This window comes from Mustela nivalis (assembly GCF_964662115.1).
Source record: "Mustela nivalis genome assembly, chromosome: 19".
NCBI classification, from domain to species: domain Eukaryota; kingdom Metazoa; phylum Chordata; class Mammalia; order Carnivora; family Mustelidae; genus Mustela; species Mustela nivalis.
In genome coordinates this window covers 25,792,821-25,816,068 of record NC_139038.1, presented here as the reverse complement: position 1 = coordinate 25,816,068, position 23,248 = coordinate 25,792,821, and the positions used below count along the sequence as shown (strand labels likewise).

General features: G+C 43.7%; 1 protein-coding gene across 23 annotated transcripts in view; it reads right to left on the bottom strand.

Annotated features, from left to right (window-relative positions):
- Positions 1–21,394, bottom strand: part of RPS15A (ribosomal protein S15a) — a 420,016-nt gene extending 398,622 nt beyond the window's left edge. For 10 of the 23 annotated variants that reach the window (XR_014306580.1, XR_014306581.1, XR_014306582.1 and 7 more), the window contains exons 1-4: positions 21,229–21,323; positions 20,017–20,154; positions 19,315–19,394; positions 15,454–15,539 (exon numbers count right to left, since the gene is read on the bottom strand). Coding sequence is in view for 13 of the 23 variants with exons in the window: in XM_082714943.1 (XP_082571069.1) it covers positions 15,454–15,539; positions 19,315–19,394; positions 20,017–20,149 (299 nt within the window). In the remaining 10 variants the exon portion in view is untranslated. Of the gene's footprint in view, positions 1–14,101; positions 14,273–15,453; positions 15,540–19,314; positions 19,395–20,016; positions 20,155–20,277 lie in introns of those variants that run through there. The other 13 variants (XR_014306589.1, XM_082714945.1, XM_082714946.1 and 10 more) reach the window with 9 other exon arrangements.
- Between the last annotated feature and the right edge of the window lie 1,854 nt (positions 21,395–23,248).

The following is a 23,248-nucleotide window of genomic DNA, read 5'->3' as shown; positions in this document are numbered from 1 at the left end:
ACAAAGGATTGGTGCACCTGGGTGGTTCAGTGGGTTAAAGTCTCTGCCTTCGGCTCAGGTCATGATCCCAGCATCCTGGGATTGAGCCTCACATCGGGCTCTCTGCCCGGCAGGGAGCCTGCTTCCTTTCCTCTCTCTCTCTGCCTGCCTCTCTGCCTATCTGTGGTCTCTGTCTGTCAAATAAATAAATAAAATATTTTTTTAAATAATAAATAAATAAAAATAAAATGGACAAAGGATCTATACAGACATTTTTCAAAGACGACATACCGATCTCCAATAGGTACATGAAAATGTGTTCGACATCACTCATCCTCAGGGAACTGCAAATCAAAACCACACTGAGATACTGCTTCACACTGGTCAGAATGGTTGTTACCAAAAAGAGAAGAGAGAACGAATGTGCTTGAGGATGTGGAGGAAAGGGAGCCCTTGTCCACTGTTAGAGAGAATGTAAACTGGTACAGCCATTACAGAAAATGGTAGAAGGCTCCTCACAGAATTAAAAGTAGGACCACCATATATGATCCAGCAATCCCGCTTCTGGGTATATAACCAAGGAAAGGAAATCATTATCTAGAAAAGATATGTATACTCCCATGTTCGTTGCAGCATTACTCACAATGGCGAAAATACGGAAACAACCTAAGTGTCCATCAATGGATGAATGGACAAAAGAAATGTGGTGTATATGCATATATAAAGGAATAGTAGTCAACCATTAGAAAGAAGAAAATCCTGCCATTTGCAACAATATGCATGAACCTGGAGAGCATTATGATAAATGAATAAGCCAAATACAAACTCTGTCTGGTATCAGTTATATATGAAACCAAAAAATAAAAAGTCAAACTTAAAGAAAGAGAGAATAGACCAGTGATTGTCAGGGCCCCAAGAGCATATATCAAATCATCATTTTGCATACATAATGGCCTAAGAGGAAGGAAAAGCAGGATAGCTGGCTGAGTTGCCCCCCAAAAGCCTACAGTCTGATAGGACAAACGGGACTGAATGGAAAGAAAATTATTTGAGCCTCATCTGTGGGCTTCCCAGACATGGCCCTTCAGCAAGTCTGGTTTAAACTGCATGTCAAGGGCAGTGGAGGAGTTTTTGGTTTGTTTTTTGTTCTTCCTGATCAGCCTGGGCAGAGTATACCGGATCATACCCACCGCTCTGTTCTCTATTTGGTGTCCACTGACCCCAGGCCCCATCTCTGCTGAAGACGTGGCTTCTGTGACCACCTCGAAAACTGATAAATGGAAGAAAGGGGAGGGGGTACAAACTCTCACCCCCCAGCTAGTGAACAGAACTCAAGAATTCACCCCTGACTTTGCAAGGTCGAAGTCTCCCAGCAGCCATTTAGAAGCTCCTAATCCATGAATGAAAGCTTAACTTCCTGCACAGACTAGAACAGCGGAAACAGAAGACTTGAGAAGGATCAACTATGGAGAGAATCCAGACACCCTCCACCACGGGAAATCCCACTTGTAGAAATAAGAGGATTATTTGGCTGTGAAATTTGCTTAGTAATTGAACGCGAAACTTATTTTGATTCCCAGGGAAAAAGGCAGACATTAAGTAATGCAAATTCCCATTCAGCCAGAAGCCAAATAAGCAGAAAATGTGAATCACCAGATTCTCCCCACTCCCCCCACCACGGGACCCACATTCTATTTCAGGGTAAAGAAACACAGGAAATCGACATCTCTGACATCCAGTTTTTGCTCTAACAAGCAAACTGCCAGAATGGATTGGGGAGGGGGCTGCCCACACTTCCCATCTCTATCGGAGAGGCCCTCAGAATCATGTGCGGAGGACAAGCCACATCCTGCGTGTTGTCCTGTGAACCTCTCAAAACCTCTGAGGGCCAACAGGAGAGACTGGCTCTTGATCAGGCACGTAAACAGGTGGTCAGGGCCCAGTGGGGGCGAAACACAGGGACTGAGGGACAGGGAGTGGCGTCAACTTGCCCAAAGGGAGTTGGGGCAGGATGAGAGAAGACATGAACAAGTTTTGAAGTTTGTGTTCATTCTAAGAATCCACCAGTTCAACAGACAACAGCAAAACGGGGTGTTCCTCACTCCCCTTTCGAAGTGGGTTGACATGAGAGCTGGCAAAAGCCTCGCCTATATGTTTGGGATCAGACATTCATAATAACCGCTGTTAGGACTTTCCTAAACATTCGTCCTGTACCAGACACTGGACTGAGGGCTATTTAATATGTTCACTCATTTAATTCTAGCGATGAGCCCATGAAGCCAGCGCGGTGGTTAAGACAGAGGCCAAGGTCTGAATCTGCCTCCTCTAAATACAACCAAGTATCTTGCCTTCTCTGTGCCTCGACTTCCTCATCTGGAAAATGTGCATAGTCACAGTACCTACATCATAACGCGGAGATGGAAGTTAGATGCACTACCACACGAGCAGTGTCTGGAACAGAGTAAGCAGAGTACGAGGGTGGCTGACATCATCCCCGTCCCTTTCCACAGACAAGACAACAGAAGCTCCAAGGTAAGTAGGCTGCTGTCCTACTGCCGTCAAGCCTTGGCCTCCTCCACACTCCCACTCCCACAGCAGCTAAGTTACCTTGTACAAGCCTTCTGATGCCTCAGGAAATAGGGACATGACATCTTCTCTCTGCTCTGGGAGCAAGCAATCGTGCTGGAAGCACAGCCGGGCACGGACCTCCTCTTCCCGGGCACCTCCCCACCTGCCCACACCACGGCCTCCTTGGCTGAAGCTGTGACCTCCCGGGGGCTCTCGGCAGCTTTCCCGCCCCATGCTGCAGTCTGGGCTAAGAGGATACAGACAGGCGACCCCATTCAAAGCAGCCCACTGGCACTGTAACACCAAGAGAGAACACAGCAGACTCTCTGCCTCCGCGTCACCCCACATGTATACACTTATTCTAAGCACGGTCCCATCCTCGCAGCCCCAAAAGATGCCTTTATCTTGAGTGCAGAAAGGAAACGAGAGAGAGAGTGAGCTGGTAATTCAGGACTATGTGGGTTCACTTTCCCTCGATGCCATTCCTCCTTTTCCCCTCCACGCAGGAGGAAAAAAAGAAATGCTGGCTGTTAAAAAGAACTTATACAACGGGGCGCCTGGGTGGCTCAGTGGGTTAAGCCTCTGCCTTCAGTTCAGGTCATGATCCCAGGGTCCTGGGATCGAGTCCCACATCGGGCTCTCTGCTAGGTGGGGAGCCTGCTTCCTCCTCTCTCTCTGCCTGTCTCTCTACCTACTTGTGATCTATCTGTCAAATAAATAAATAAAATATTTAAAAATAAATAAATAAAAAGAACTTATACAACATAATAGTACTCATTTATTTAAAAAACAGTTTTTAAGGAACTTTGATGTACCAGTCCCTGTCCCCAGTTCGGGACCCCAGCCTGGCTGACGGGAGCAGTGTCAGCCCGGTTTAGAAGAATCCTTCCAAACATTTCTTGTTATCTGAGGATGTGCTGCCATGTAATTTGAATTAACGTTAAAGTGACTCAACACCTCACTGGCCCACTATCCTACTGGCTCCCAGGGGGTCTACACTTTCTGCAAAGTGCTCTTAAGTATTTCTGGGAGTCCCCAAGTGGTGCCTCACCTGATGCATGGGGAGGCATCCCCTCTCCATGAGGGGCTGCCGCCGACACCCTGGGACCTTCTGGTATCAAGTCCCACAGCAACCTGGGAGAGTAGGAGAGCATGGTTCTCTCTCCTCTTACGTGTCTTACCCTCTATCGGAGGGCTCCCTAACGGGGCTTACAAATTTTAGAGAAACACTTTCCACGTTTACATCCAAACCCTCTGTCCAGGAACAGATCTGGGAATGTCTCCAACAGGGGCTACACCAAAAGACAAGGCCAAATTCAGAAATACTACTTTTCTTGGATTAACAGGGCTGTCTGGTTCTTAGGCCTCTTCATGGTCCCACCTTCCCGCCATCTGACAGACTTATCAAGACAGATATAAATCCCAGAGGGGACCCCAAAGATACCTGTAGGAAACTTCACTTACGAGAACATCCCCAGACCTCACCCCTCTTTGTGGCAGGCGGGGGAGACATCCACATTTTCAGGCCGTGCAGCACTTTTTTTTTTTTTTTAATTTATTGAGGTAAAATTCACATAACATAAAATGAACCATTTTAAAGTGTACAATTCAGTGACATTTAGCACGTTCACAATGTTGTCAGATCATTTCTATGTTCCAAAACCTATTCGAATCCCAAAGGGAAATCCACACCCTTTAAGCAGGCGTCGCCCTCACTCCCTCCCCCCTATTCCCAGGCCCCTATAACCACGAATCTGTTTCTGTCTCTGTAGATGAACATATTCTGGATGGCTCGTATAAGTGGAATAACACAGAGCGTGACCTTCTGAGTCCGGCTTCTTTCACGGGGCGTGTTTTTGAGGTTCAGCCACGTTAGAGCATGCATCCGTGCTTCCTCCCTTCTTAGGACTGAAGTGATACTCCACTGTACGGACAGACCACATTCGGATTATTCATTTAAGTGGGTCCCATATTTTGGCTCTCCTGTGAATTGTGCTATGAACCTTGTATACAAGCATTTGTTTGAATACGTGTTTTCAAGTCTTTGTAGGGATACAAAGAGTGTACCTCAGACTGTTTACCTCAGAGTAAACACAGTAATTCCGTGTTTAACCACACTGTTTCCCGCGGTGGCTACACCATTTCACATTCCCAGCAGCAATGTCTGAGGGTTCCAATTCCCCACATTCTCACCAACACTGGTTTTCTTTCCATTTTTCTATGATAGCCATCCCACTGTGCAGTGGTATCTTGTTGCGGTTTTGGCTGACATTTCCCTCACAATTAATGATGTTGAGCATCTTTTCATGTGCTTATTGGCCATTTGTATTATGTCCCCTTTGGAGAAATGTCTATTCAAATCCTCTACCCATTTTTTAATTACCTTGTCTTTTTGTGGTTATGACAGCCCATAATATATTCCAGATTCTAAACACTAATCAGATACATGACTTGCATTATCTTTCCCCATTCTGTAAGTTGTCCTTTACTTTCTTGATAGTGATAAAGATTTTCAACCATGATATGTATTCATTGTATCTATTTTATTATTGTTGTTGCCTGTGCTTTTGGGGTCATATCTAAGAATCCACTACCAAACTCAAGGTCATGAAAACTTACCGGATTTTCTTCTAGGAGTTTATTTAGTTTTAGCTCTTATGTTTAGGTCTTGACTCATTAAATTTTTGTATGTGATGTGAGTTCAAGGTCCAACTTTCTTTTGCACATGAATAACCACTTATCTTGGCACAACTTGTTGGAGACTATTCTTTCTCCATTAAATAGTCTTATCACCCTTGTCAAAAATTAATTAACCATAGATGTATGGTATTTGTGTTTCTAGACTCTCATTCTATTGATCTACGTTTGCCTTTACTCTGAGATTTCCATTTATTCATGTTACATCCTTGTTGGTGTAGCACAGGTCTCAGGCTCTGACCATTCTTCTTCATTCTTGTCTCCTTCTGCAATGTGGCCTGAATAATCTCAACTGACATGTCTTTAAGTTGAAGGGTTCCTTCTCTTGCTTGCACAAAATCTACTACTAAGCCCCTCTAGCAAATAATGTTTCATTTCAGTTATTATACTCTTCAGCTCCAAAATTTCTATTTGGTATCTTTTCTAAATTCCTGTCTCTTTACTGATACTCTCTACATGCTGAGATATTGTTCTCCTGGTTTCCTTTAGCTCTTTGAGCATATTTAAAACCATGAGATTAAGGTCCTTGTTTAGACTTTAGCTAGATACCTGGGCTGCCTCATGGACAGTTTCTATATATATATATATATATTTTTTTTTTCCCTCTGTGTAAAGCCATAATTTCTTGTTTCTTCGAACAGCTTGTGATTTTTGTTGTTGTTGAATACTGGCTATTTTGAATATGTGGCACCTCTGGAAGTCAGATTTTCCTCCCTCTCCAGGTTTACTGCTGCCTGTTACAGGTTCCTGGTGCTTGCCTGCATGCTTACAGACTTCTCAACTCTTTGTGTGAGGTCTGTGCTCTTTGCCACTGAGGTCTGTGTTCCTTCAGCTTATTGGATAGCTGGTATCTTGGCAGTTACCTTAAATATCTGGAGCCAAAAACAACAACAAAAAAACATTTATTTTTTTATTTTTTTAAGGAAAGAAAGAATACTCTCCTACATCTTTGCAAGATGGAACTGTATCACAGCTAACTCGTTGAACACTTAGCATGACTGCTTAGAATTCTGCCTTAGCTTCACTTCCTTCTCACACAGAGCCCGAAGGCCAGCAAGAGATGAAAGCTTAGGGTCTTCTCAGGCCTTTGCTGAGTTTATGTCTCACACTCTTGTTTGCATGTGGCTCTTCTCAATTCCCAGGCATACATGGAAGCTTTGAAAAGCTGTATTCCCAAACATAGCTGTCCCAACCTCTTCTTTCCCAGACTTCTTGTCTATTACTTGTCCCAAGTGTTGTCCCAGGCTGCTGAAGCTAGTACCTGTGCCTTTAAATGTTTTCGGCAACTGTCCTCGCCAAGGGAATGCCCTGAGTGAAGAAAGAGGAAGCCTTTCCACCTATCCTTGAGGGAGGAACCGGACAGGCAGACACCCACAATCACATTCCTCGAAAGTTAAGTCCTATCTTGCTTCTTCCAGCACCAGCAAGCAGCACCAGACATTTGGGTGCCCACCCTCATGGCATTTAAAATGCCATAGCACTCTCACCATAAAGCTGCAGCGTCTCTTTTCACCACATTTCCCATTTTAAGTTTTCCGCTAGATTCCGGAGTTCTTCAAAAGCTGATTCTGACAATATTTGGTCAGTTCATTAATTGGACGGGGAGAGGGAGAGATTTCTCTATTCTCCATTCTTGGTGGCCCAGCACTTTTGGAGCACTCTGTGTGTGGAGAAAAACCCTACACGGTGAGCCTAAAGATCCCCAGGGTGGAGGCCAGGGACTTGTTTGTCCCAGTCTCCCTCCAGACAGTAGTGCACTTAGATACTATCAAGACTGGCCCTGCAACCCAGGATACATAAAAAAATAAATGTATTAAGGAACACAGGGTGCTCTTGTCACTCGGGATCATATGCTCAGCACATAATCCTCAACATCTCATTTCATAACTAACACTGTTCGGGCCCCAAGGAATGTTCTCACCTCTTGCCCTAAAATCTCTCAACAAAAGGCAATTGTATCTGAAGGTCACAAAGGGGGTTGCAGCCTCTGCCAATGTTGTAGACAAACACTGTTTCAGAGTATAAGAAGGAAGTGTTGAAAACACTTGAGAAAAATGACAAATTAACTTAAATAACTTCAAGTGGCATGCATGCAACAGATTATAGCATAACAGCAACGCTGAGCACCCATTTTTTAGCTTCTCTTCATGTATTATAAGCTTATTGTAGCTGAGGAACATTCTACAATCTAAACAATTTATACCACTAATTTGTATGTAGGAGACCCAGACACAAGACATGTGAAGTGACACCATTTCTTTACATTAACAACTAGACTGACAATGAATACTAGAAATGCAAAGTTATGTAATATAAATATTATACAAATTAATGAAGTTTTCAAAATATTTAAAATTTCCAGCTTTAAACAATTCTGATTTAAAACTTTGATACTGTACTTTGTGTTTTGTCCTATAATTTTAATACTTTTGAATATTTTAGAAAACTTTAGTTTCTAAACATTAAAATTTTTACATTAACTCTCACATTTTCTATAAAAATATATTCAAAATTCTTTATATTCTGAAGTTGTAAATTCTGAAAACTACATTTTCTTTTATGTCCTTTAGGTTGTTACTGCCATAACAACGTATGCAGTGATTTTATGAAAGTGAAGGCAAGAGAAATAAATTTTAAGGAATAAATATATAATAGTTTATAACTCATGAATGTCTTCATTTTATTTCTCTTGCAACTATTGCTGGCCCATCAACTTACTCAGATATATGCAACCATTAAGTTGTTTTCTTGATATTCTGCCAACTTCATCACATAAAAAGATTTTGTTTAGGGTTTTGTTGTTATGAAGCTGTCAAGGTAGGAGAATTGAACATATTTTACTAAAAAGTTTGTTAGCTTGAATTGTACCTTTTAAATATATAGATATACGGCACATAGGCCTATTTTTGAACTTGTGCCCTGGCACTGTCTGCCTGCAGTTGGGGTGTGAACTTCTGATCCAAAGAACACGGCTTCTCAACCTGGGGTGACTGCTCCAGGCAGGGGTATGTTACCATGCCTGGAGACAGTTCCGGTTGTCTCAAGGGCATCCCGTGTGGAGAGGCCACAAATGTTACTAAACATTCTACAAGGCACAATGATAGGTTCCTCTCCACTCCTACCCCAACGAAGAATTATCCAACCCAAGATGTCCATAGTATCAAGGTTATTCTAGTAAGAGTGACAGAGAAACCTCAGGCTCCTGGAAATGATAGGGGCAAAGAACTCAGGAGCATGTGAGGCATATGGGATCACAGAGGGAGCAGTGGTTCTAGACAAAGCTGCAGCAGTTCTGCCAACGATGGGCCAGAGGTGGAAAAGAAATGCCATGCCTAACCGCAAAGCCTCCAACCAATTCTCTGGCCCTTCCAGAGGCCTTCCTTCAATAAACTAGCTTGAGGGGCTTCTTTCTGTTCCTTGCAACAGAGAACACTGACTGCTAAAGCAGGTAGGAACAGTATCCCAGCCCCCATTTGAGAGTTGACAAGATTGGGTCCCATAACATCCCAGAGCACAGTAGTCAAAGTTGGAACTGCAGCTCTATTCGTCTGTTTACAAATGAAGGCCTAAAATTCAGCTCAAACCAATAACTTCCGGCTCAACCAAGTACTTCTTTTTAATTAAGAGGAGAATGTTACTTCTTGCTCACAAAATACAACATAGGAAGAGATACAACACCATCTTAGGAAGAGCCCAGCCTCCAACACATGAAGACCTGCTCTAGCTTCTCTGTGCTGCTCTAGACTAATCCTCTTTGTTATCGCCCAAGTAACTTTTTCCACATGGCAGAAATTATGACAACCAGGAGCACTAAATACTTTTACCTTACAATTTCTACCATTCCAGAGAGAAAAACTTCAGATCTTCCAAGTTCAAAATGTCCTAAGGCATCTTCGACCTGGTTTGAAGTAGGTGCCCCATTCAGAGACTGAGTATCTGTCAAAGGGCTGGGGGTTAGGGATATTTAAGACCCCCTGTAAACACTTTGGAAAGGGGATAGAGGTGGTTAATGGGAATAAACCACATTCAGAACGAGTGCTACAGCCCCTCATATCCAGCCAAAGAATCCCTTTTATTATTCTGTATCCATCCTATTCCTTTTTGTAATTCAGCAAACCCTTACCAAACCTAAATGTCAGAGGTGGCTTGTTATCAGGAGGTGAGTAACAAACCCAAGTCATTGGGTCATTTTTTGCTCTTCCTACCTCCTACTGCTGGATGGCTGGATCTCTGCATTGCCACTCTGAGGCCTGCAATAATGGAGCAGCTACTCCTTGGTACAGAAGAAACAGACACAGAAGTCTCCCACTAGCCACTAAAGGCTCCAGCCTGGAAGTAACAGACATCACTTCTGCTCACAACAAATGCACTGGCCAGAATTGGTCACATGCAAACTGCACATGTGCACATGTGCAGGGAAGAACCTGAGTGTTTTGCAAACAGCTCCAATTTACCACTCCAGCATTTTATAAGCACTGTATGTCATCTTTACAACCATCACAGGAAGTATTACTATTATCCCCATATTAAAGATGAAGAAATACACACACACACAGGAAGGCCAACCGGCCAACATCACACAGCTAGCGACTAAGGCCAGCATTTGATTTCCAAGTCCATTCTCCTAAGCATCCTTTTTTTTACTGCCTCCCTTGGCTTGTGTTGTGTGGCGTTCAGCAATTTCGTTGCTCATTAGATAACGCAAACATAAGAAGGGGGGACCTGGATGCCAGGACAATGACCTTGTAAAGTGCCACATCCCACTCTATTCCTGATTCTTGGGTCCAGGAATTCTGTGCACTCAGCATAGTATAGCACAGGCTCTAGAAAGGGCTCCACTTAAAAAAACCACATGCTCAAAAAAAGAGGAAAAAAAAAAAAGGCAGTCTCCACAGCTGTGAGGGGCAGAGAGGACTTTAAAACACGCCTACATCCCCCTTGACAGACTACATGCTGGCCATACAGAGATCGTCATGCAGATTCCCTCTGTGTAGAGGTCAGTCTATTACAGGTTAACAAGCTCCAGTGAGGGCAGAGACTAGATGCTTGTACATCCTTGTACCCCAAATGCCTACGAAAACATCTCATAAATACTATGTTAAAGACCACAAGGCATGACAGAACTTAAGGGCCAGGAAACAGCCTGACTTTGCCACTTTGTAGCATCCTGAACCAAAGGCTTCACAACTCTTGTGTTTCACATTTTTCACTTAACAAGAGCCCTTAATAGTAGCCATGATGTGGAACGTGGAATCATAAAGGTTAAATGAGATGGTTTATGTAAAGCTTAGTTCCACACCTGGCATACAGTAAACATTCAATAAGCACTAAAAACTATTACTCTTAAGGCATTCATATTTTTAGGAGAAAAGATCAAGTTTAACAGCACATGCTCTTGTGGAGGAAGATTTATGGCGGAAGTGACTTTTTAAGCTGGCTTTTAGGAACATCTCCAGGGAACAGGCATTGGCCTGGGAACCTTAAGCATACTGAGGTGTAGGACATAGGGGTTCAATTTCAAATGAGGATTCGTGGGTGTTTGGAAGAACAGCGGATTAGACTGAAAGCCAAGTGAGAATCAGATTTGGGGCCTCCCAAAGCTGGTTTTCTTTGGGGTCAGGAGTGGAAACCAAACTCCCTAGCCTTCAGTGAAAAGTTAATCTCTCAAATGTTGACCAGACCAAGACCCTCTCTCCCTTGCCCAGAGAACTCAGTGCTCTTCTACCTAGCATGTTAACTCACATTGCCCGGAGGTTAAGGCAAAACAGCCTTTAAATAAGAACATAGGATTTAATGACCATGAACACAGATATCCTAGGAGGTCATCTTTGGTAGTGGTTCTTGTGACTTAATTTTTTAGTTTTTCATCAAAGGCTCTATGCTCTATGGAATCCCTCCAGAAAAATGCATGGTTATCAATTTGCATGTTCTTTTCAGAAAGTTCATCTCTCTCTGACACAGGTCTATATAGATTTTAGATTAGAACACAGGGTCTGGATAGGTGCTGTGGCCCCTTTTAACAATGTCTCAAAGTGCATCTGGTAGGCCCAGATGATCAAGATGCTATCATTCCTCACCACCCTAACCCCCCTAACCTCGCCCTGCCTGTGGCAGTGGCAGGCTGGGAGGGAATGCTGGTTTCACACCACACCAGAGGCAAGTCTTCCTGCCAGAAGGAACCTAAACTGTCTCCAGACCCTCAAACCTTGGAGTCTAGCCTGGACCAACCAGCGCACAGGTCATGTTTACTGTATCTATTTACTTGGTCTCAGAAATACCGGCTCAAGCCATCTGCTTCCCCATAAACACAAGGGACATTTGCTGTTAAATCCATCAACTGGCCACCCAATTTTCCCAACCTCAGCACCTACTTTTTTCTACCCCTGACCACTTCAAAGGATACTGGATCCCCACTAAATGGTGGGGACCAGGGCATCTGGGTGGCTCAGTGGGTTAAGCCACTGCCTTCAGCTCAGGTCATGATCTCAGGGTCCTGGGATCAAGTCCCGCATCGGGCTCTCTGCTCAGCAGAGAGCCTGCTTCCTCCTCTCTCTCTCTCTGCCTGCCTCTCTGCCTACTTGTGATCTCTCTCTGTCAAATAAATAAATAAAATCTTTAAAAAAAAAAAAAAAAAAAAAAAAAAAGATGTACTTACTGAACCATCCACTCTGCCAAGCCAGTTATGGGAGAGATACAACAGTAAACAAAACGTGACCTATCTTCCAAGAGCTTAGAGTCTTAATTAAGAGAACTATCAATAATCAGCTCTTTGAAAAATTCTTCTGGATTCACTTCACCTGTGTCTTGATAAATTCAACTGCATATATGACTGTCAAGTACTAATTAACTGTACTTTACATAATCTCATCTTTCCCCTAACAACTATTAAGTAGGTTTTCTATTATTCCCATTATGCAGATGAGGAAATCAAAGCTACTTAGCAGAAAAGCACACTTAATTTCTGATCTGCTAAACCCCTAAAGCCCACATTAATTATGCATGGTCGTCCAAATAATAGAGCGCCAAACCCAGACACACTTGTCTACTGGCTTTCTTCTAGCATTTTACTAAGTGAGGCCAACTAATCAGGGCCATTTCTTACACCTCTAAGGCCAGTCTTGGCATTCCTAGCTAGTTTCCACATCTTAGAGTGACCCATTTCAGAAAGTTACATTACTGAATGCCCGCCATGCCCCAACCCTGGGCTATTTCAAGTGCGCTCTCATTGAGCATCACTATGGAGTAATTTCTTTTTACCTAACACAGGGAGTCCCACAGAAGTTGTCACATGCCAGAAAGGACCTTACAACCAGGGTAGTGCTAATTTAACATCCCTACTCAGACTGAGATACTGGAGTGTTAAAAACTGTCTGACCTACCAGAAAGTCAAAAATAGTCTTCTAGATGAGTAATCAAAACAATCAAATCAGGGGTGCCTGAGTGGCTCAGTGGGTTGAGGCCTCTGCCTTCAGCTCAGGTCATGGTCCCAGGGTCCTGGGATCGAGCCCCACATGGGGCTCTCTGCTCAGCAAGGAGCCTGCTTCCTCCTCTCTCTCTGCCTGCCTCTCTTGTCTTGTTATCTCTGTCAAATAAAATCTTAAAAAAAAAAAAAAGAGTGAAATCAGTGAAAAGTGTCCTTTTCTGAGAAGGGGAAAAAAACATATCAAACCTATACATCCAATAGCTTTTAGAACCTCACATCCTATTTGATGTTAGACTTCCTAGAATCAGCGCTACAATTGGCAATCTTTTTTTTTTTTTAACTTTGCCTCACTCGACTAAAAGACAGTAAGAGTAGTTGCTGTCTTTTTTTTATAAGGCTGTGAGCTGCCCCATTCTCCCACTCCCCTGCCTGGCAAATTTAGCTGACCAGGTGCACAATGACCTATCTAGGCTCTCATCCAAGCTTCCTTTCTCCTTGGCCAGACTCAGACCTTCCAAGAATCAATTCTAACCTGTGCTGTCCAACACGAACACCAGCTACATGCAGCTATGAAAGTGGCTAGTCCCAATTAAAACATGCTTTAAGTATAAATAATTGTCTAGTATACATAATTTCAGAGACTTAATTCAAAGTAAAATTCCATTATCTTATTAGCGACTACATGTTGAAAGTCTATCATTTTGAACACTAGTGTTATTAAAAAAAAACCAATCCAATTGTTTAATAGTTTTATATAGCCACTCTAAGGTTAGAGCATACGTGTGGCTCTTGTTCCATTACTGGACAGCAAGGCTTACAGAAGGGCAGTGGAGCCCACAGCAGCTCACTGAAGTCGCCCTCCCCTCTTCATTGACTGAGTTCGTTACAAGCATTCCTCAGGTGAAGTGGCCCAGCAAATTAATTCTTCTCGATTCCATGAATATATTGTGATGGGTTTACAGTCCAAACTAGTTCTTAAAAGAGGTTTCATTTTCCTGACATCTTACACAGATTACTAAAATATTACTAATACGCCATCCAAATTTACTGAGATGCATCTTAGTGATCTGTGGGCTCTGTTTCCTGCCTGCTTCCTTAGGAGCACTTACACAGTTCTATAGCCAGGTCATGTTTTTTGGGCAGTTAACAAGAGTACATGAAAAGTGTACTGTCAGGCTAAAAAGAGGAAAGGCACCACTCCTTCCAGTGTTAATCTAAGACTCCTGAAGGGAAAGCATCACCACCTGAACCCCAAGCCAGATTCAGCCAATACAATCTCCTCTGGCGAGCCATGAGCATGATGGTGTGAGTTAGCACAAGTCAAGACTTCCTCCTCCTTCACTTCAGGGAAACAGCATTCCTCAATTAACACAAAGGCTGCATACTGCTCCAGACGCTCTTGCTAACTCTGCTGTAAAGTTCAAAACGACCGAGTGAAGCACCAGAGTCCATTGAGGCATTTTATTTGCACGTATGTATTACATCCCTAGAAAAAGAATCCCAGGATTTTCCCTCCTGTGTGTTTTCGTCTTGCTTCTTCATGGTCCATGATGCCAGCTGAAGTTGTCAGTACAATGAAACTATGGAGAGTTAAAAAAGAAAATGCTGGTGAGTTTTTCCTAAAAATAGTTCAACACAGAGTGGCTTTCTCGTACAGAAAAAGACCAACATTCCTAAGTGCTTAAGACGCTTTCCCACAATAGGACGCAGAGACTAATGTTGCCTACTCAGGCTGGCAGTGCAGGCATGGCTCCTGGAACCCAAAGACCCAAATCTGAAGACCTCAGCTAAACAACACACTCACAGCCCTGCCCTGGGCTAACACTGAGAAACAACACTGTTAAGCTTAACAGAAAACAAAGACAACTCCTTTAACCTCAAAATGTCACTTTCAGGTAAGGAGACAGAGTTTAAAGCAATAGAGTGTTGATATAAACTTGATTCAATTGTTTCTGCCACTTATATGATCACAGGCAAGCTACCTGGAAAGAGACAGTCAGATGGACAATGGAAATGCCATTTGGCCTGGCAACCTCACAGGGATCAAGGTAAGACACATAAGGTGGTATGCCAACTCTGAGGCATTAAAATTAGTATATCGTAAGTAAATCAAAAATGAGTCACTCATAACACAACATAACTATGAAGTGGGAGTAAATTCAATCACATCACCAATCATGATTGAGGCGGGGGGTGTGGGGGTTAACTTCTTAACCACAAACAGATAAACATTTACTGTGTTGTGTCAGATACTAAAGTTCTTTATCAGAATTAAACCACATAATATAAGAAAATTATTACCATTTTTACAGATAAAAATGATATGTAAATATCAATATGTAAATGATAATGAAGAAACCAAGGCCACGAGATACCCAAGGCCTCACAGCTTTAAGGTAGAAAACCAAGGATGTGAACTCCAACTCTTACCAAGAATGAAGAAATGGAGTTTCTCCAGAGACCTAAGGTTCAGAAGTGATTCCAACCATGCAACGGGATCCCAGTGAACATATAGTATCAACTATAAGCACTAAGCCAAAAGAGCAGACATTAGAGGACATACATCTGCTGTCTCTCAGTTAGCCTGGACTCTCACAGGTCTCTCAGAACCTGAAGCCTAGGACATGAATACCTAAGAACTAATCCTTGAGTTAAGATGGTTGGAGATGGGAGACAATTACTACTATAACAGTAAAAACCCAACAAACAAAAACTCAGCTCAAGTCAAACTACACAGTCAGCAATCTTTAGCATTCATTTCTTTTAAATGAGGAAAACTGACTCACCCAAACTGGCGGGACGGGAGCAAGTTATTCTGCCATTTTTCTAGATCTTTCAGTTGTACATCAAATCTGGGGCTGATCACTCCACACTGTAAAAGCATAACAGAAAACACTGTTCACGTCTTAGCAGTAACAGAAAACCTTAGTACACAATCATTTACATCTGAAGAGTATACAAAACAGCCAAATCAACATTTCATGGGTAACTATTCTATGCCACCTTGATATAAATGTCATTTGAAAAATATACAGGGGGTGCCTGGGTGGCTCAGTGGGTAGGGCCTCTGCCTTCAGCTCAGGTCATGGTCTCACGGTCCTGCGATCGAGCTCAGTGGGGAGCCTGCGTACCCCCCTCCCTCCACCTACCTCTCTGCCTACTTGTGATCTGTCAAATAAATAAACAAAATCTTAAAAAAAAAAGAAAGAAAAATATACTGAAATAGGATTATGCCTGCCTAGGGAAAGAAAAGTATTTAGAAAGTCACACATGATGTGATGAGCACTGTGTGTTATACTGAACTACTGAATCACTGAACCAATGATGTACTCTATCTTGGCTACTTGAATTTAAAGAATTATTTTTTAAATGTGCAAAAAGAAAAAAAAAGTCAACAGTAGGCAAGCCTGGGTTGGCTAAGTTGGCTAAGCTTCTGCCTTCACCTCAGGTCCTGATCCCACGGTGATGGGATCAAGCCCCCTGTCAGCTGAGAGCCTGCTTCTCCCTCTCTGCCTGCTGATCCCCCTACTTGTGCTGTCAAATAAATAAAATCTTCAAATTAAAAAATATAAATAAATTAAAAGTCAACAGAGGAGGGAGAACAAAAGGCAATGCATGGAAAGGTCAGGTTCACAGTGTGTATCTCTATGGGCTAGGGAGCTGTCCCAAGACAAATGGCCAGATTTTAAAGAGGTTAAGATACCAAGCCTTCGACGGAACTGTAGTCCAACTTTTTTTTACACAGTAAGCCTGAGATGAATGTGGAGGGTCTCAAATCCTTCACTCATAAGCCAAAAATGCGAAGTATTCAAAGTATTAGAATTTTTAAAAAATAAATTCTACAGACACTAAACTAAAATCTAAGAATTGGCTGGTATTCCTCATCAGCAAACTACCACGATATAGTTACAACCCCAGGCCAAGTTTTCCAAACTAATCTGGCAAAATGGGTGAAAGGCAGAAGGAGCAGATTCTTAGTTATCCCACCTGTTTGCTATTGGGACAAAGCAACAACTATCTTCCAATGTGAGAACTCTCCATAAGAGCCAAAGTACTCACTCTAATCACTGAATTATACGAAAAGCCTAAAACACAATAAACGTTCTAACATCTACCAACAGGCTATCTGCACTTACTATAGTCTCATTCAGTCTCTGACTAGATCAACTGGGTTTACAAAGTCAAAGCCAAGGGAATCAAAAGACTCCCTCATTAGAGATAAACATGACCCCCCACCACCACAGTCCTACTCTACAAATCACTAATATACTTCAAAAGTATCAATGCATAAAGGTTCCTGCTACTTACATAGCAGAAACGGATCATTTGAAAACACTCAGGATTAGTACTAGTGAAGTGTAAACTCCGGAGAAGAAAGCAGGTATGAGACACTTGTGTGCCCACATTCATACAAGTCCCAAAATGCCTAACAGGAGACTATGAGGTTAGAACTTATTCAAATCTTTAAAACAGTTAAGACGTCCACAGGCAGATCTGAACCCAAAGCAACTGAAAATGGCCCAAATCCCCTAAGTCAGGAGGCCCACTCGGACTCTCCTTTTCATAACATGATCTTAACAGCTATGGTGTCACTGAATTGTCAAAGGCAATCCCACAATACAGATGGAGGAATAGGGAAATGCAATCTTTCTCCAAGCAAGCTAAATGGTAGACTTTCTGAGGCCTCCACTCCACCACACCCGGGCTTTTATTTATTCCAGCAAAATCCCTCACTCAGCTAACAGCTAAACCTTTCCCAAACCAGAATTCCTATCTAACTTCTAACATTACCTTACTTCTCAACACCACTAAATTTCCACAGTATGGGGTATATCCATCTCTTGCATGAAGGTAACTGAGGAAACAGTGTCCTACAAAGGAGGAAAACTCAACTTTAGAGAAACTGAAAACTGAAGTTTGTTCTGGCCAACCAAAATCAAACGGCTAGGGGTGCCTGGGTGGCTCAGTTCACAGAGCATCTGCCTTTGACTCAGGTCACCTGAGATGGAGCCCAGAGTTGGGCTCTCTGCTCAGCAGGGAGCCTGCTTCTCCCTCTGCCCTCGGACTCTACCCACCCTCCCTCACGCTCTCTCCTCTCATATAAATAAAAGCTGCATTGGGGGGGGGGGCAGCTAAGGAGCAGGATCTGGATTTCAACTGCCTCTTAGCCAGAATATTTCAAATTACTTTACCACAGAACAAGGATGCCCATAAAGGATTTCCACTTGAGAATTACTCTGTTCAAACTTATTTCTCATGTTTTACATATAGTTGAATGGGTGCACATGACTTACCCAACTTAAGTTTTTTGGGTTGTGGGTGGTTTTTTTTTTAAACATCAAGTCAGTCTTCCGCAGGACAGAGTTAAGATGTTCTATCAACTACATACTGTAACCAGCTCTCCCACTGGTTACCAACTAGTTGGGAGACCTTGAGGATAACTCCTATCTCAGCATCTCAACTCCTAAAATTAGGAAAAAGCACATCCTCTTCTAGGCGCCTGGGTGGCTCAGTGGGTTAAGCCTCTGCCTTCGGCTCAGGTCATGATCCCAGGGTCCTGGGATCGAGCCCTGCATTGGGCTCTCTGCCCAGCAGGGAGCCTGCTTCCTCTTCTCTCTGCCTGCCTCTCTGCCTACTTGTGATCACTCTACTCTCTCTCTCTGTCAAATAAATAAATAAAATATTAAAAGAAAAACACACATCCTTTTCTACTTCAAGAACACACTTGATCAGAGTGACTAGAACAAAACAAAACAGTCTCATAATTTACCTGAAAACTCTTCTAATCCCTCAGAAAAACTTCACCCCCAGTAGTTTTCATCTAACATTAGGTATCAATCCACACATCAACAAAGTTCACTATACAGGGAAGCAACTTTGTAAAACAAACTGGTGGACCAGACAATAACCTTACCAATCAATCTGGCCCCTGCCACTAACCACGACTCATTTCTGGGCCTGTTTTCCCCTCATCTGTGTTGGCCACAGGATGGCAGGCTCCATGTAAATCTGAAAGCTAGAAACCTGAACACAAAAAGCAGGGGAGCAATTCAGGGACCCTAACTTGTTAGAGACACCTATCCTCAAAATACATGCAGTAAGGTTAGCCACAAAGTCAACAGACCAAACAGATCCACCAGGCTGAGAAGTCAAACTGAAAGGGAGTACGAAACTCCCATACAGACAGCAATACAGCCCTCAATGGCAAAAATGTAGGTATTAATATTGTTAGAGAACCACATTCAGTCACTAACACAACTAATGAAATCAACATAAAATCACGGAGAGGAGGAACGAAGTTATTTACAGCCCTGCCACATCACAAGTTCAAGCCAGTGGGTATTCAAAGAAATCCCGTATTCAAAGAAAATCCTTTCACCCCACCCTACAGCAGCTCCCCTCAAAGGGCCCACACTTCACAAACATTACAATGTCAACTAACAATCTGGAGAAATACAACCCTGGAGAACAAATCAATTAAAATGTGACATAAAAATTAATGATTTTAATCAACTCCCTTTTTCTTCTTTTACCCTGATAGAGCAAGCACACCACTAATTTGGTTTTACAAGGGAAATTACAAAATGTTTAGCACCATGAATAATTCATAATAAGAATCTTCTATGTGGAAAATAAACAATTCTTACCTTGTTCAACCTGCCTGTGAGGTTCACAACAATCTTCCCCGCTCTGTGATCATCAATGATTTCAAATTCGCCAATGTAACCTACAGAACATAAATGGCTGTATTAAAGGACAGATGGGAATTTCAGAGACCTAAGTATTTATGCTGTAGTATAAATTCCCACTTTGCCTACTAGATGCTTTCACATCATCTCAGTGACTGTTTCTCTAATCAGTTTAGGCAAAGACAGTTGCTCCAAACCAAAATTTGTATAGCCTAGTATTTTAAACTTGGGGGCCAACACCCAAAAACAACCCCCTCTGCAATTCCAACAGGGGGATTGTTTTCCCCTTGCTCCTCGCAAAGGCTGCTTTGTGCCCAAGACAGAGAGCAATTCTCCTTTCCATTCCAAAGCCCTCAGGAGAGCTCAGGACACGCTCAGTGGTACGTTGCAGCCGCAGTATTACACAGAAGTGGCCAGGTTAGCTCTCAAACTATTAGCAGAGCAACAGTCACAAACTTCCTCCTCCCTTCCTTGGTGCTTCCTGACTAGCTTCTGTCCAAGCTTTCCCGCCTCCAGTCTAATTCACCTGCCTCAGTTCCCCAGTATGACTGCCATCACCCCCACCTCACCTCCCCAGTCCTCTCCTGCACACTTCCTTTCTACAGAACTGATTCCTTTAACATCCTCCCATGAAAACACAGGACACCGCGACACACTTACCGTGCTTCATCATCACAGTGAGAAACCGGACGATGACTTTGGAGCACGGCCTAATAAGAACCTGGCGTTTGCCTCTCTTTTCAGCATTGTTGATGCTCTTGAGAGCATCTGCCAGGACATTCATGCGCACCATTATGGCTGTTCAGGGAAGGAAAAAAAAAGAGTGTTTTACCGGCATTCTCAACCTCAAAAGGCACCCAAGCATTCCAGGGCGAACACCTCCGAAATTTCCTTTCGGCCTCGATCAGGAAGTTTTCCTACCTCTAAGCAGGCACGTCCCCGAGCGCAATGGCAGCTACCAAAACGGCAATAAAAGCTACTACGGTCGGTCGGTTATTCAAAACGGGGGCCTGAGAATCACCGGGCACGTTTTTCCCAACTTCTCAAACCCGGCAGCACCTGTACTTTTCACGTTGTCCTCCAAGTTAACCAACTCAATGCCAGCCTTGTCCTAACATCCGAAGGACACCACTGTCACTAACACAACTAATAAAACGCCCGTTCTTGAGCCAGCGACCATCGTGCCCCGACGGCAAACTGCACCCCAGTGGCAAGGAGGAACTTTTTACGTGCACCGGACTCGACTCCACCCTAATGGGCACCAAATCCAAGACACCCCAGTAACGCTGGGAGAAAAAGGATGAAGACCAAAGCATGCTTCAAGCTCCAACTCTAAGGATCCAACCTGCTTCCTGAAGCCCAATCAAGCATCAAGGGAAACCCTGGCGCCCACAAGACCCAGGTTAGTTCCTAGCAAGCTGCCATCCCAGGCAGAATGCGGTCTTCCCGGCTAAGTGGCCTCGGCATCCTAGGCAAGCTCACAGAACGGGAGCAGTAATGGGAAGCTGCACAGACCATCGGGGCCCCCAGCCCCGATGCTTCCCGCCGCCCGGAGGCAAGGTGCCGCCTCAACCACTGAGAAGAGGTCCTGCAGCCGCCCAGTTGGGGCTACCGCCTCTCCGAATGGTCGACAGCGTTCTGGTTCCCGCCAGTGCTGCGGCCTGCGCCTCACAGAACGGCCTCCCCAAAGTGCAGAGCGTGGGGCGGACGGGCATGACTCTCCCCTACGCCTGCCCAAACCCCCGAAAGAGCAGAATCCTCGGCCCAAAAGGACCCTGGCATCATCAGAGAGCTCCGAAATGGAGGCTCAGACTGCAGGATGGCCCAGATAGCCAACGGATGATGTTGGGTCCCTCAGAGAGAGACACTCACCGGCAAAGAAAGATGGCGGAAAGAGGACGGGAGGGGCGAGCGCACGGAGTTATGGGAAGCGGGTAGCCTATCGCGAGACTTTAAAAGGCGAGCCAAAAAAAATACTTCGCCTGGTGGAAGAAGGCGGATGAAGGGGCGGAGCCTCTTAAGGCGTGAGACGTGGAGAATCGATAGAATCAACCGCTCCCGGAGAGACCAAGGGAGGAGAGGTTAACTTCCTTCTGGCACTAAATCTGTAAAAATGAAACTGAAAAGGGCCCAGATATTTGCTAACTTCGGTTGTAACAAGCGCTTGCCATTTAGAATAAATTTTTATATTTGGGTTTTTATAGTTGCGGGTCTGAAAGGACCCGCACAAATCGATAACTGCCTCTGCAGGGGGTGTTTTAGAAACTGACACTTGCTTTTCTCCGCACACAATTTTGGTTTTTTTCAAATCTGTGTATAGATTATTTCTTCAAAGAAGTAAAAAATATATTTTTAATTCTGTGCTTCCTTTATGACTCTCCTTTTTTTTATTTTTAAGATTATTTGAGGGGCACCTGGGTGGCTCAGTGGGTTAAAGCCTCTGCCTTCGGCTCAGGTCATGATCGCGGGGTCCTGGAATCGAACCCCCAATCGGGCTCTCTGCTCCGTGGAGAGCCTGCTTCCTCCTCTCTCTCCCTGCCTGCCTCTCTGCCTACTTCTGATCTCTGTCAAATTAATAAATTAAAAAACAAATCTTTAAAAAAAAGATTATTTATTTGAGAGAGAGCGGGGGCAGGAGTGCAGGTGAGGGCAGAGGGAGAAGCAGGTTCCCCACCAAGCAGGGAGCCCTGAGGCTTGGTGCAAGGACTCAGGGATCATGACCTGAGCTGAAGGCAGACGCCCAACCGACTGAGGCACCCAGCTGCCCAGGATCTCCGTAACTCTTATAAATCATTTACTGGGGTTCCAAAAGGATTCTTTCTCCTTCTGGGATACAGTTTGGAAGAAGCTGCAAATGTTTCAAAATAAACACTCAGGATTCTTGAACCAGTAGTTTTTAACTATAATAATGCACCCAGATAAGAACTAATTTTGGTTCAGTCTCTTACCTTCTCTGAACCTTCCCTACATGTAAACGGAGGGAGAAGGGTTAATAATAATGATAATATGCCTTAAAAGTTATTGGGGAGGGGCACCTGGGTGGCTCAGTTGGTTCAGCATGGGACTCTTGATCTCAGTTTAGGTCATGATATCAGGATGGTGAGTTCAAGGCCAGCATTGGGCTCCACAGTGGGCATGGAGCCTCCTTTAAAAAAAAAAAGAGTGATTGCCAGGATCAGATAAGATAATGGGGCAAGGGCTTGCACAGTGTCTGACATACAGAAAATACTCAATGTATTTTGATACTGGAAACAACAAGGAGTTTTAGCTATTAATTGAAGCCAGGTTCTGATACCCTGGGCGGGAGTAAATTCTGGCTCAGCCCTCTGTGGAGCTGAGTGACCTGAGACTAGTTACCTAACATCTGAAATACTTGCAGTAGTGTCCTTACCTTGCTGCTTTCACCCTTGACCTCCCTCTACCACCCCTGTTTTTCCCACATGGTAGCCAGAATGACTATTTGAAAACCTAAGTCAGATCACACACTCTCCAAGGGCTCCCATTACCCTCATCCAAATCCAAATTCCATACGAAAGCTAAAGTCCTCCGCGATGTGCACACCTGCCTCTTAGCACCAGCACACCAGACCATTCCCCACCATTCTCCTCTAGCTCGTTTTTCTTTGAACACTCCAAGAATACTCCACCTCAGGGCCTTTGCGCTTGCTTTTCCTTCTAACTTGAACATTTCTCCAGTTTGCCAGGAAACTTGCTTCCTGACTTCCCTCAGCTCTTTTACTCAGTTACACACTCTCTCATAGAGCCTTCTCCCCATTCTCCCTAACTCCATTGTCCTGCTTAAGTTTTCGCCATAGCACTTACCACCTGAAATATTGGAAGTGTATTTACCTGTCTCCATTAGGTTCCAAGCAAGGACAGATTTGGTCAGTATT